Source organism: Equus przewalskii, chromosome 5, assembly GCF_037783145.1.
Source record: "Equus przewalskii isolate Varuska chromosome 5, EquPr2, whole genome shotgun sequence".
NCBI classification, from domain to species: Eukaryota; Metazoa; Chordata; class Mammalia; order Perissodactyla; family Equidae; genus Equus; species Equus przewalskii.
The window spans coordinates 51,675,287-51,687,859 of record NC_091835.1 but is presented as its reverse complement, the minus strand read 5'-3'; the positions used below and the strand labels follow the sequence as shown (position 1 = coordinate 51,687,859).

Sequence of the window (12,573 nt, the reverse complement as noted above, 5' to 3'; positions counted from 1 at the left end):
AATAAATACTCCATTTAAATGTGAGACCATGTGAAAGGTTTAAAAGTAAAAGATAAATGTATATATGGGGTCAGCCCCATGGTCTAGTGATTGAGTTCAGTGCACTCCACTTCCACTGCCTGGGCTCAGTTCCCAAGTGCGGACCTACACCACTTGTTGGCAGCCATGTTGTGTCAGCAACCCACATAGAAAATAGAGGAAGGTTGGCATGGATGTTAGCTCAGGGCGAATCTTCCTCAGCAAAAAAAAAGATACATGTATATAAAGCAAAAAATGAGAAGAAACATAACATTTTCCTCTTACCTGTGTATATATATATTTGCTATATAACTTAGTGCCTATGGCTAAGATGAAGTTAATAATTTCTCTTTTTACCCTAGGCAGTAAAGTTTAATGGTAGTAACACTAAAAACTAATGATACATTCAGAGCTCCTTACTGAACAAAGAAACAAAAGGGTACAGTCACAGGACACATGAGATAATACAGTGATTCCTAGTTAAACCACAAACCAGAAGCACCAACTCTGCTCCAAATTGTTAAGTAACAGAGGACCATCCATTTGGAATCTAAGAGCACATCTTCTTCAGTTATTTTATGCCTGTGGGTATGGAACTTAAAGTTTCAAAATTGTTCTCTTACAAGATGGCAAATTACTACTGTCAGCCAAGCTACTAGATTTCTCTCCAAGAAAAATAATTTAAGTAATTATTGAGGAAAAAGTGTAGAATTGCGTCATGTTTTACGTTTGATCTCTTTGACATTACATGGAAATGTGGTTGTTTCCTCCCAAGGGCTCTGGTAAACTGAGAAAGAGGAGAGTGACAGCAGCAACCCCAAACCCTCAAGATCCTTGCCAGTGTGACCTAGAGGAAAAATTCCTTCTTAACCACAGATCTGATTTTCATTTGACTTGTGTACTTCTGTATATTTGTAAAAATCTCTGAGGTTTAGTACTCATCCCATTTGGCTAATTATCCGTATAGTTCCCTGGTCTCAGATTGGCCTACGAATACCTCTTAGGAGGGGAACATTTTAAATGAGTTTGTTTGTTTTTTCTTTTTTTAAGCAACAAAGAAAAACACTTCTGTGCTCATACTTAACCCACCTTAACTTGGAGAACCTTCACCGTGTTGCCCGTGTTTCTTTTTCTTTCCCATTACTGTTTGCTCTTGCAGTCACTCACCATCATACTCCCCTTTGCTCCTGCCGTTTGGGGTCTTCTTTATTCTCCGGTGTGTTCTGCTCTCTTTTGCTTTCGTCCTGCCTTTCTGTACCTTCTACAACTTGCCCACTTGATAAGGTATTAACTGTCCCTCAAGACATCTCTGTCAGAAACCTTTTAAACCTTTTGAACAACATCCCTTTCCCCCAGTGCAAACACATTCACCTGCTTACATGCTGCTGCTTCTTCCAGCTTCCAAAGTGCCTGGGATTATCACATGTGACCTTTAAATTATATTCTAATTAGTCACACACTTGTCTGTCTCCTAGGGTTGTTTGAGTGTCAAAATTGTCTTATTCTCTTTTTGCAACCCCGGTTTTCAGACAGGGCCTGGGCTGTAGTACATACTCAGTACATACATACATATTCAATTTCCTGAATAAATGAATGAATGGATGAGTGAGACACCAAGCAAATACTAAAGAGCAAAAAACATGTTGTTCTTGAATCTTCCAACATTCTGAGAAGAGGTGGGGGGAAGGGCTTGAATAATGTCAAATTATTTTCCAAAAAAACTGTCAGAGAACCTGACTTACATTCTTTTCAAAATGAGATACACGCTGAGACTACTGTCAGGATAAGATAAAAGCTGGAACCCAGGTCTTAAATATCAGGGGTAGTATGTTTGAGCAACCAGCAGTGCTGCTGATGAGGGTTCAGAAAGTGGAAGTAGTGATTGCAAAGACCAACAGATGGATGTCTTCGATTTCTTAGGAAAAGGAAAGCCCGAATGGGATAGGAGCAGGATCTGTACTGACTGCAGCTCACCAGGTAGAATAAAAAAATCCATTTCCTCACTAGTGACTACAGCTTTGCAAGCACAAGTGCCCATTAGTGGTTATTGTATTTTTTCTTGTTTCCAGTGGAACAGCCAGATGACTTTTAGTTACATAAGTTAATGAGCTCCACCTCTTTTCCCTGCTGATGTCCCAGGCCGTCCTTCTCTGTGTGCATGCTAAGTGACCATTGCCAGGTTGCCTTGATGACTCAGTCCTTTGACCAGCTTCCCAGCCCCTCCTTGTTCCCTAATATGCACTTTTCTACATGTTATGAGAAAGCTTTGCATGGCCATTGAATAGGATTTAGAACAAGAATGACAAATTGTCACCTGGTGGCCAGCACTGATTATATTTTTATTGGCATTGTAGAGAATAAGTACATGACACTCAAGATGTCCTTTTGTGTTGCTAGGAATTTTAAACTGAGTATAAAAGGCATTTTAGCAAAGGCCATGTAAAATTATTTGCCATACGTACATCCAGTACAAAGTAGTGAACTTGTCATTAGTTATGTTTTGGTGTAGTGTTCTAACTGGAATTTGCAGAAGTGTGAAAATCCTGTACATCACACTGATTCTTCCACATGGGCTCAAAATACCATCCTATAGGCTCAGTCTGATTTGCCACATGGCTTTGACCCCATCTTTGATGCTAGTGAACAAAGTCAAGTAAATGTGACTTACTGCAGGCCTACCAAACGTAGAAGGGGTGTGGGGGCCCACTGCTGTGGTTTTGTAGTGACACTGACATCCTAGCCCATGCAGACATGTTTTCTCTTTCCCCTCCTTCTCTGGAAATCTGCTCTTGAGGAAAGAATGTGATTTCTATCTCTGCAAAAATCTGTCATCTCTATTTTGAGTTATTTTCCATTGAAAAATGAAATTGATTATCCATCTGTCAAAGGAAAATTTGATTGCTCACTGCCTAGGTCTAGACATTATCAATAACCTGTAATATCACGTCTTGGTTACATCTCAGAAGCTGTGATTTTACGTAAAAGTAGAACTGGCAGGATGAGAGGGATAAAGCTTAATACATACTATGCACGTTCTTAGAGTGATGTGGCCCGTGCTAGTCATTGTAACCGAAATAGATTTTCGACTGTTTATAAACTTAAAACAACTAATTGAAAGCAAATATACTTTGATGAGATTTAAGATGAAATTATAATGTTCATGAATCACAATTCTTTAGATCTCCTGAAATGTCCATATGCTGACACTCAGTTGTTATTAATGGCAAAAGTATGTAATATGGGAATCCAAATAAGAAAAATAAAACACATATTTTGCTCTTACCTTAAGTCATGTTGACACCGTACATAAATCAGACAGAATTTGGGAATGTTTTATCCAGCATTCATCATGAATCAAGAGTCAATAGTGGGAAGACACATCGTTAGGCAGTGCCTTCTGATGTGGATTGAGGAAGTCACTTATAGTCATTGGGTTTCTTTTATTCTCCTTTTCACATAAACCAGAAGGTAGGAGGTAGACCCATTTTTGGCTCCCAGTATTGTTACCAATTTGATGGATTCTGCTCTCTGAGTTCTTTAAAGCTCTGTAAGAGGAACACGGCACATGGACGTGTGATACGGGATAAATAGCACTGGACAGAAGCAAGAGAACTAAGCTTGTGATTAAGAGTTTCCTAAATGAGTGTCCTTATATGTAAAATGAGAAGCTTGGCCTAAAAATTCATTGCTCTTCACACTTGATTTTTAAGCAGCAGAACTTTCTATAAAAGAACTCTTTCCTAGAATCCCAGTACACAAAACTGATAAAAGTGGAATTATTCTGAAGTAAAATCCAGGACCCCATTTGGCTCATCCAAATAAAATGATCATTGTAGATGACCACTGAGGTTTTTCCAATTCACAAGTTCTGATGTTTTGTATTAATTTCAACCAAAGTTATATTAGGACTAAAGAGCCAATTCATGTGAAAAGGGGACATCCTCTGATTTAGGTAGAGTTGGTCACATGCTCCTCTGGGTAGGGAAGATCTGTTCCAAGTCAGTTTCCACACGCATGGCTAGGTGAACATGGGGTGGGCAGTCTAGATGGTGGTTAAGAACGTGGAATTTAATGTGAGAGAGACTTTGGCTAGAGTATGGACTCAGCTATTTACTAACCACAACCTTGAGTAAATTATTTAATCTCCCGAAAATTTACTTTTCTCATCCATAAAATGAGATGGAAAATGGCATCTACTATTTGGGGTTACTGTGAGGATAAATGAGGTAATAAGTTTAAAGCTTTTGGCACAATGATGTTGGCGTGCAGTGCTTGAGCAAAGGGTGAAAGCTCATTTAAACACCAAGATGTTTCTTGAATGAATGAACGAATGGTTATAGAACTGATTTTCTGTCTCTGACATCTGGAATATCTTTATGTTTCATTTAATTCAGTTTTAAATATTAAAATTTAGCTTTGCTAAAGCAGATTATTTGCCACTGTAAATAATTCTGATTATGTTGCAGTTCCATAACTTTTGAGGGACTAACAAAAAATGGGGTACTAACATCACACAAACAACTTTCATTTAGAGAACAAAGTTACCGTTCAGACCCACTGGGTTTTGTCCATGAACATAAAACACCCTTGATAAGTGGGATTTCGGAGCAGTGATTCTCAAGCTTTGGCTTTGTCAGAATCACCTTGCTGAAGCACAAGTTGCTGAGATCATCCACAGTTTCTGATTCAGTAAGTCTGAGGTGGGGCTTGAGGATTTGCATTTCTAACACGTTGCTGGTAATGCTTATGCAACTGGTCTGGGGAATACACTTTGAGCATCACTTCTTTAGAGTAAAGACGACGGTCGTTAAACTCATGTTATTTGGAGAGCAGAAGTTAAATACAGAATGGTAATGAAAAGGCGTGCACCATATACAAAGGAATTACACTGGCTATAAGTTTGAGTTCAACAGTAATGATAAAATTTGTGATTCTTTCCGAGTATTTGATTGTTTCTCTCTAATCTTTTTAAGGTGAATATACTTTTAATATTCAAAACAGAAGCGAGTTTTTTGTACAATGTTGGTTGTATTAATAAGTGTATTTATAAGCTATCCCTGCACTGTTAGCTTTTATACTGAAACTTGTTTTCTTGCTTTTGTTGTAGTATGGAAGAGAAGAGAGCAACTGGACAATCATAGTATCCTGAATGGAAAATACAGGATATCATCCGTGTGCTATTGGGACAGACTGTCGCATTTGAATTATGATAGATTTCTTTGGCTACCTGTCTTTAGTTGTGCGTAATGTAGTTTGTATAATCAGTGTTACCAGGGTGATCGTTTCCTCATGCCAGAGAACATGAATTGCAATCATCAAACGGTGTTTTGTAAACTTCAGAGTAGAAGCTTACCTTACCTTCTCTTAGAAAGACGATAATGTAAGCCTTGTAGCATAGAATTTTCCTCAGTAATCCCAGTGCCTCCCTTAGTACTTCACTCTGATACAAAAATCTTTGTTTATTCTTTAGTATCAGTTATGATCTGCTCCTCAACCAAATGAGTTTTTTGTGTTTGAAAGCTGCTTTGAGTCAGTTTCATAGGTAACATTTCCTGTCACGAGTCTCCATCCTCAGGAAGTGTTTTGTGTTTTTTTTAAATCAAGACTTGGAAGAACTGGATTTCCTCCCATCACATTTTTTTCCAGACCCCCTAAGTCCGTCATAAGGAAAATCTCTCCTTCTTCCTGATGTCACAGTCTGATCCAAGCTCACTTTGCATCAGCAAGACCTGTGCACATGTCCACCATTGCCCTTTCCACATTGTATTCCTGTTGGCTGTTTGTCAGGCTCCACTACAAGACCGAGGGTCTTGTGCCTTAGAGATCTTTCTATCCCCCTGCCTGGCACATAATAGATACTCACTAAATAACGAATGAGTGAACATTTATCTTCTATAGAAGCGTACCTTCTTTGTTTCTATATTATGAAACCTCTTTATTAGAATTTGTGATTGGTTCTGACATTGCTTATATTTACCTCATACTGTCTTTATTTTCCATGGACTGCTAAGTCATTAGAGATACTTAGAGGCATAATTTTTTGGAGGAATTATTTCATATTTGAAGACTGTCTTGGAATTGAAGTAATAGCTCTAGAGAGGTCATGATATCATACCCACCAAATGGAAATAATGTATGTTAAGTGTTAAATACATTTATGTGAAGTGTTAGGTACAAAACAGATCATTATGTTTCGTCTTTTGGTAGAAAGCAAAGAGATATACTCTGGTTTTTAGACTCTGGTTTTGTGTGTGCTCATTTCTGTTGAATGGGGATTGGATGAGCACATGGTTAGGGTACAGGGAGAGCAATTACAGACAATATTTTCCTCGTTTAGGAACTGTGAGTTAAAATTGTATCCTGGGTTATCTAGGGGAAAGTCAAATCTTGATAGAAAACATTTACCCTTGGAAGGTCAACTCTCAGACATTATATTTTGGTTTCCTTCAGTCCTGATAACTTTCATCTTGCTGGTCATATTTCATTCTCTTTTCAGAGCAAGGAAAAAAACATTCGAAAAGTTTGATGTGTTGGAGAAATTTCCTTCAGGCATGTAGCAGCACATAGTAAATGGGGCTTTGATTCGTTTCCAAGACTTTTGGCCATTGGGTCTTTTTAGATAGGAATGGTAAAGTGAAATTAGGGAAGTATAAGATGAAAAGGAATGGTAAAAATATCTTTTAGGGGGCTTTTAATTGGTGATCTGAAGTCTTGGGAGAGTCCCTTGTTCTTTTCAGGCCTCAGGTGATGTAACATGTCTTCCTCACATGTTCACCAAGTAGCATTCGAAGGGGTTGCCTTGGCTAAATCTTGTGACCTCCTTTCTAATATAGAAGTCTAGAAAAGACTTCTAGGTAATTCTAACCTGTCAAATAGCACATAATAACTGGACTCATTCCTATGAGAAATGGAAATCATTTGTTTGCCATAAATACATTTTATACTTTGCATCTCTAAATTGAGTACGGCAAGACATGTCCGTTGTAAAAGTTAGAGAACACTATGTCTTAACATTATGTCTGTATCATTTCTCTCATCAAACCATAAGAGCATTTTAAGCCCTTCTTGTCAGACACAGTGAAGACTAAGGATAGCCATTTTAAAAAACTGAAGATGTGCTAAAGCAGAGAACACAATCTGCCATTCTCGTGTAAGTAATAAGACAGGAAATTGACCTTGACACTGACTTGTTAAATAGATTTAAAAGGAACATCTGCACATCTTTTTTCCTTGTGCACTATTTGTTTAATTGCAGTGGATTAATACAGCAAGAGTGGCACATTATAACTAGGCAATTATCCATTCTTCAAGACTTAGTTATCGTAACACTAATTGATCATTTAAGGCATAAGATAGTCTAGCATTAGGAACATGTGAGGCTAATCTGCTCAAAAAGATCAACAAATTAATATTGTTGCTGATATTTGCATAATTGGCTGCAATTATTTAATGTTTAATTGGGTTGATCAAATGAGATTCAGCAATTCACATGTGCATGAATATAAACAGAACTGGTGGCACTTAAAATGATAATGATTAACTTATTTTGCATGCTTCTTCCTCCCACTTTTTGCAGTTATCACATTTCAGACCAAGTTTATCAGCTTTTTCCAAAACACATCAGTGGAAACTAAGATTTTAAGACAAAGTGTTCAGACATAGACGAAACCAGAGCATTTCCTAAAGATAGTTGCTGTTAGAAATTTTCTGTGTTACAGTCATTTATTAAGGATTCAACTCATGATACACCAAAAGAAGAGTCAACTTCAAGGATGTCTACCATGTTCTCTAGGACCTGCAGGTGGCAGGAGTGAATAAACTAATGATACCTGTTTCAAGTTTGCTGTCAAAGTACAAAGGAAAAGGGAAAGAGAAATAAATGGAAAACCTTGTTAGGGAATCATGTTTTTTTCTACCTGGTAAACACCCTCTATTCTTTTCTCAAAAGATTGCCATAAGAAAAAAATAAGACCAGAGGTAGCAGCAAGAAGGCACACTGTAACATCAGCTATATGACGGGCGATGTCAGTGCTCCTGAAGATAGGGAAGCCTACGTTATACACTCGGGGTTGAAGTTCTTCATCGTATCACTTTTGTTGCTTGATATAATTGTACCTAAACAACCGGTCTTGCTTTCCTCAAATCGGAGCACTCTTGGGCACTTGAAGGCAATTAATGAGTATATCTTGGTCAAACGAATTGTAGGAGCCCTTTATTACAGCTGCAACTACAGCTCTGATTTAGGGAGTTTATGCTATAAAATCAGCTGCCAAATAAGCTTATTTATTTTCCCTATTCCCACTCGGTGCTCAGTCACTGTACTCCTTTTCCTTAAAAAGTTTCTTGCTAAAATTGTATGTTCATTTCACCCTCATGATCGAGGAAAATGATTTTTAAGCAGCAAACAACAACTTTCACTCACTTTCCTTGAATTGATATTTTCTAAAATATTTAGAGCAATAAACATTCATCAGATGCACTAAAGCAAGGGGGTTAGAGAAACATTGTAAGGATCCCTTAATATCCTGATTCTAAAGATGATCAGAGAATTCTTCCCTGGAATGTGGATTTCTTATGTGGAAATGCAGAAACTTAAGTTATAAATAGTAATGCTGGCAAGTAATTTTAGTGGACACTTTATAACACCTGTCACTTTGTTTTGCCACAAGTGGAATTTGTTCAGCTATCTGTTTTCCAGATATATCCCCCGAAAAGGAGGCAAAGGGTCCCAGCTTTTCAACAAGCATTACCTATTGATAGGTATCATGGAGATTATAGTCAATTTGATAAATGTTGATTGAGTGCCCACAGATGTGCACGTAACACGACTAGCAGTAGGGAGTAGGAAGTTAGTTTTAGAAAATCAATAGTATATAGACATTACCCTCATGGAGTTTATACTCTGCTACTTAAACAAATTTTTAGATGAAAAGCAGTATTTAATACAGTTAGATCATAAGGAGTTGAAGACCAGAGCACATCTCTTACTAAGAAATCACAATGAGCATTTTCATCTCATTTTTTAGAGAAATTTGTCATTTTTTTAATTCTTTCTTTCCTCTAGTGTGAAACTACTTGGCCAGGCTAGTATTTAGAGGTTGTTCAGTCACTGCCTACATGGCGTGACTCACCTCCTGGTTTGCTGCTTACTACCAACCTAGTACGTTTGTTAACTGCGTTCTTTTGGAGCAATGTTAAGTTGTCGTGCTCCATCTAACAACAGAACATCTAACAACAGAACACCTCAAATTATGGCATCCTTGCTGATCTTCTTAAACTCAACGTCAGATACTATTGAAATAAACAAAGAAAATGTTCCTAGAGTGAATTTTTCTGGAAAATGTCTATTATGAATCAAACTGTTTTGAGTGTTCGCTTGAAAATGATGGATCTAGCTACTCAGAAAATAACAGGTAGGAGACTAACTTGAATATAACAGTAATTTTTCACAGTTTGAGGTTTTAAAAGCAAGGCCGTTTAAAGTATTTCAAAGAGATTCACTTTTATCCTTGCCAAAAAGCCCTATATGAAGGTAGAAGAAAGTGATTGATTTTTCATCTTTAGCATACATACCGTAATAAAAGACTTCTCAGATATTAATTTGGGGAGGTTGATAAAGAAACATCAACAGGATATAGTAGTGTTTTGGGGAAAATAATTCCCTGGGATCAGATATATGTAAACATATTTCCTTTAATGAATGATAAAGGCATGAAATTCAGTCTTAGAAAGAAAATGAAGTGGTCTTTAAAATCTGCAGGATGCAACTATTGAAGTTTTAAGTAATCTTGTTCTGTGAGAAAGTATATTTTTCATACCACAATAGGCCCAGTTAATAAGCCCTAAAACTTAAGTTGCATAGTGTTCAATTTATGGAATCCACTGTTGGGATGGTAAGAATTGACCATGAGCTGCTGTACGGAGATGAGCGAAAGTGTAGTTTCATTGACAGATTTCTCTGTGCATCCACTCTCACAATGGCTAGGTTCCTTGTTACGCATTATTGAATTATGGAGAAAATTTTAATTAGAGACGTCAGAGGAAGAACAACCGAAGGTAGAGAAAGAAAGGAATGATAGAGGGGGAAACATCAAACTTGCTTCTTTGTTGTCCAAAGGAGCTTTTTCCTCACTCTGCCAGCCATGGGGATCTTCAGCTTTCAACATAGTGCCAAATACAAATCATGCCAATTAGGAAGTGACTAAGTATAGTGGCCAATTCCTCAGATACTAGCATTAGGCCATGATCTTAAGGTAATAATCTGAGGACTGTGTTAACATGGAAACCACTTTAGATTGCTACCAATTGGGATAAGACTTTATAATTGCATAGTCTGTACTATCTATTGTGTCATTTCTTCAGCCATTTTAAGATCTGTGAGGCTGAATAAAAGAATAAGTGACAGGGAGTAGATTATGATTTTTTTTTCCTTTAGAAATACTATTTATCACCATCACTCTTTCCTTGGTGAAGGCTAACTGATTTGGAAATTAGTTGAATATTATCATTTAGTTTTGAAGTGAATATTATCATTTATGGTCGTTAAAGTCATTCTCAGGGTTAAGAAAGGAATGCAAATATCTGCCTCAGTATCTGCTTCACTGATAAGTTTTTGAAGAGTGAAGGAATTCTATCAAGAGTGTGGCTGGAAATAGATTTTTGGATCAAGTCTGAAAAGTAAGCTAGCTCATCTGTAAATTCTGGATGTTTCTCTGATGACGTATGAGAATGAATGATCTTGCAATGCACCCAGTTAGCTAATACAGGGAGCCCAACCCACTGTTCTGAAGAATTTGTGCTTACTTGATTTGGTGGCTGAGAGAAAATGAGTAGTTTGAGGAAGTCGTTTTGAAATCAGAATTTATTGACAGAAACAAGAGAATATCAGCTTACCTATGGAAGTTTTAGTACGTGTTCTCTTGCATCGAAATCTGATTGTAATGAAAAATGTCAGCCATTGCTAGTCTCAAGTTTCTCTAGTTGTGTAGTGATTCTTGAAATTCCCTTTAAGAAAAATCAAGTAGAAAGAAATAAACACTTTGTAAATGTCTTGGCTTTCATGCGAAATTAAAGGTAATGTTAAAAGGATTTAAGCTCACTAAAAATTATTAATGGAAATGTGGAAAATATAGTGGGTAAAGGAAACTACCTCGTTCTTCGAAGGTTTTGTAGAAGCACAATTAAACATTCTAAAATGACTTTGTTATATATGAACCATCTGGTGTGAAAGAACTCTATATTTATAATGTCTAAAGGACCTGGAATAATTGTATTTTGCTGGAAATAGACACATTCTTTATTGTTTGCAGGTTTCTCATCAAATCTTTAATTATGCACTTTCCGTCATCAATAAAACAACTTAAAGGAATCCTCTTTGTCTAGTGTCTTGAAATGGGCATTGTTGGACACATGAAACAATAGAACTTAATTACTGTTTTTATGATGTTCCAACGTTTTTGGTCATGAGATGTAAATGTAGTGTGGTATCTTTAAACCAAAATGACACTGAGAGAGTGAAAAGAATTGAACACACCAGAAAGACCTGAAACCACGCAAGGAGATAGAGTCTTAATATGTCTCATATTTTCAAACTTTGGGTAAGAAGTGCAATGGGCATTTAGGAATTGCTCTTTCCCCTGGGTATGGATGTGTCTAGTAAAATTTAGCTTTGTCTTTTGAATTTTGCACAGGATCAGGAAGAGATTACTTCTTCCCACTGTCATAATGAATTTACCTCACTGATAAGCCAATACACCCATATGTGGCTAACTAGCTTTAGAACAAAAGACACTATGTAAAGTGAAAGGTATTTAACGTAAACGTAGAGAACAGCAATGATGTGTCTTTTTAGTCAAACCAGGCCTTGTATAAATTGCCCTCATAAGCGCATATCTTTGAAAGAATAAGGCCAAATACAGTATATGTGAGGGTCATATGTTTCATGTTCATTTCCTTATGGGTTGTCCCTGTGATTGGCAAGCGCAGCAAAATCTAAGGTTTTTCAAGGAGTTACTGTAAATGGAACTTAAAAATGTCAAAGTGCTCAGTGACCCTCTTCTCCAGACCCTGTCAACCTGTGAAAATACTGGCCTTTATCAAGATCTTTATCGAGAAGTTGAGTGCAGAGTTTGGAAGGTCCAAGTGGAGGTTATTAGTCAAGTTCTGTTACAGGGTCAATGCTCAAATCCCGCAAGAGTGACAAAGATAGATCTGTCATTCCTGGGGGTGATGACACATTCACTGGAGCTCAGAGGATTTATCAGTTGAGACAGCAGTCTCCTTCAGGGTAGAAAGTGTCTCTTCTACATCGGTTTACTAACAATCAAAAAAAAAAGGGTGGGAGGAAGGGGGAATTTTCAACCTTTATAATTATTTTTCTGCTAAGCTGATTCAATTTGATCTTAAGCATATTTTGAAAATCAAGAATCTGATTCCACGTATGTGGCAGTTCATGTTGCCTTACACCGTGATAGCTTATTTTTGGATGAAATGCTCTATTGTAGCCTGACTTTATCTGTAGTGGTGATGACTTGCAGGATTACATTCCAGTAACCA

The 12,573-nt window shown here is 37.2% G+C and overlaps 1 protein-coding gene across 3 annotated transcripts in view; it reads left to right on the top strand.

Annotated features, from left to right (window-relative positions):
- The window catches only part of BCAT1 (branched chain amino acid transaminase 1), a 118,582-nt gene extending 107,196 nt beyond the window's left edge, over positions 1-11,386 (top strand). For all 3 annotated transcript variants that reach the window (XM_070619318.1, XM_070619317.1, XM_070619319.1), the window contains exon 11: positions 5,126-11,386. In XM_070619318.1, coding sequence (XP_070475419.1) covers positions 5,126-5,167 — 42 coding nt within the window. In that variant the 3' untranslated portion in view covers positions 5,168-11,386. The remainder of the gene's footprint in view (positions 1-5,125) is intronic.
- The last annotated feature ends 1,187 nt before the right edge of the window (positions 11,387-12,573 follow it).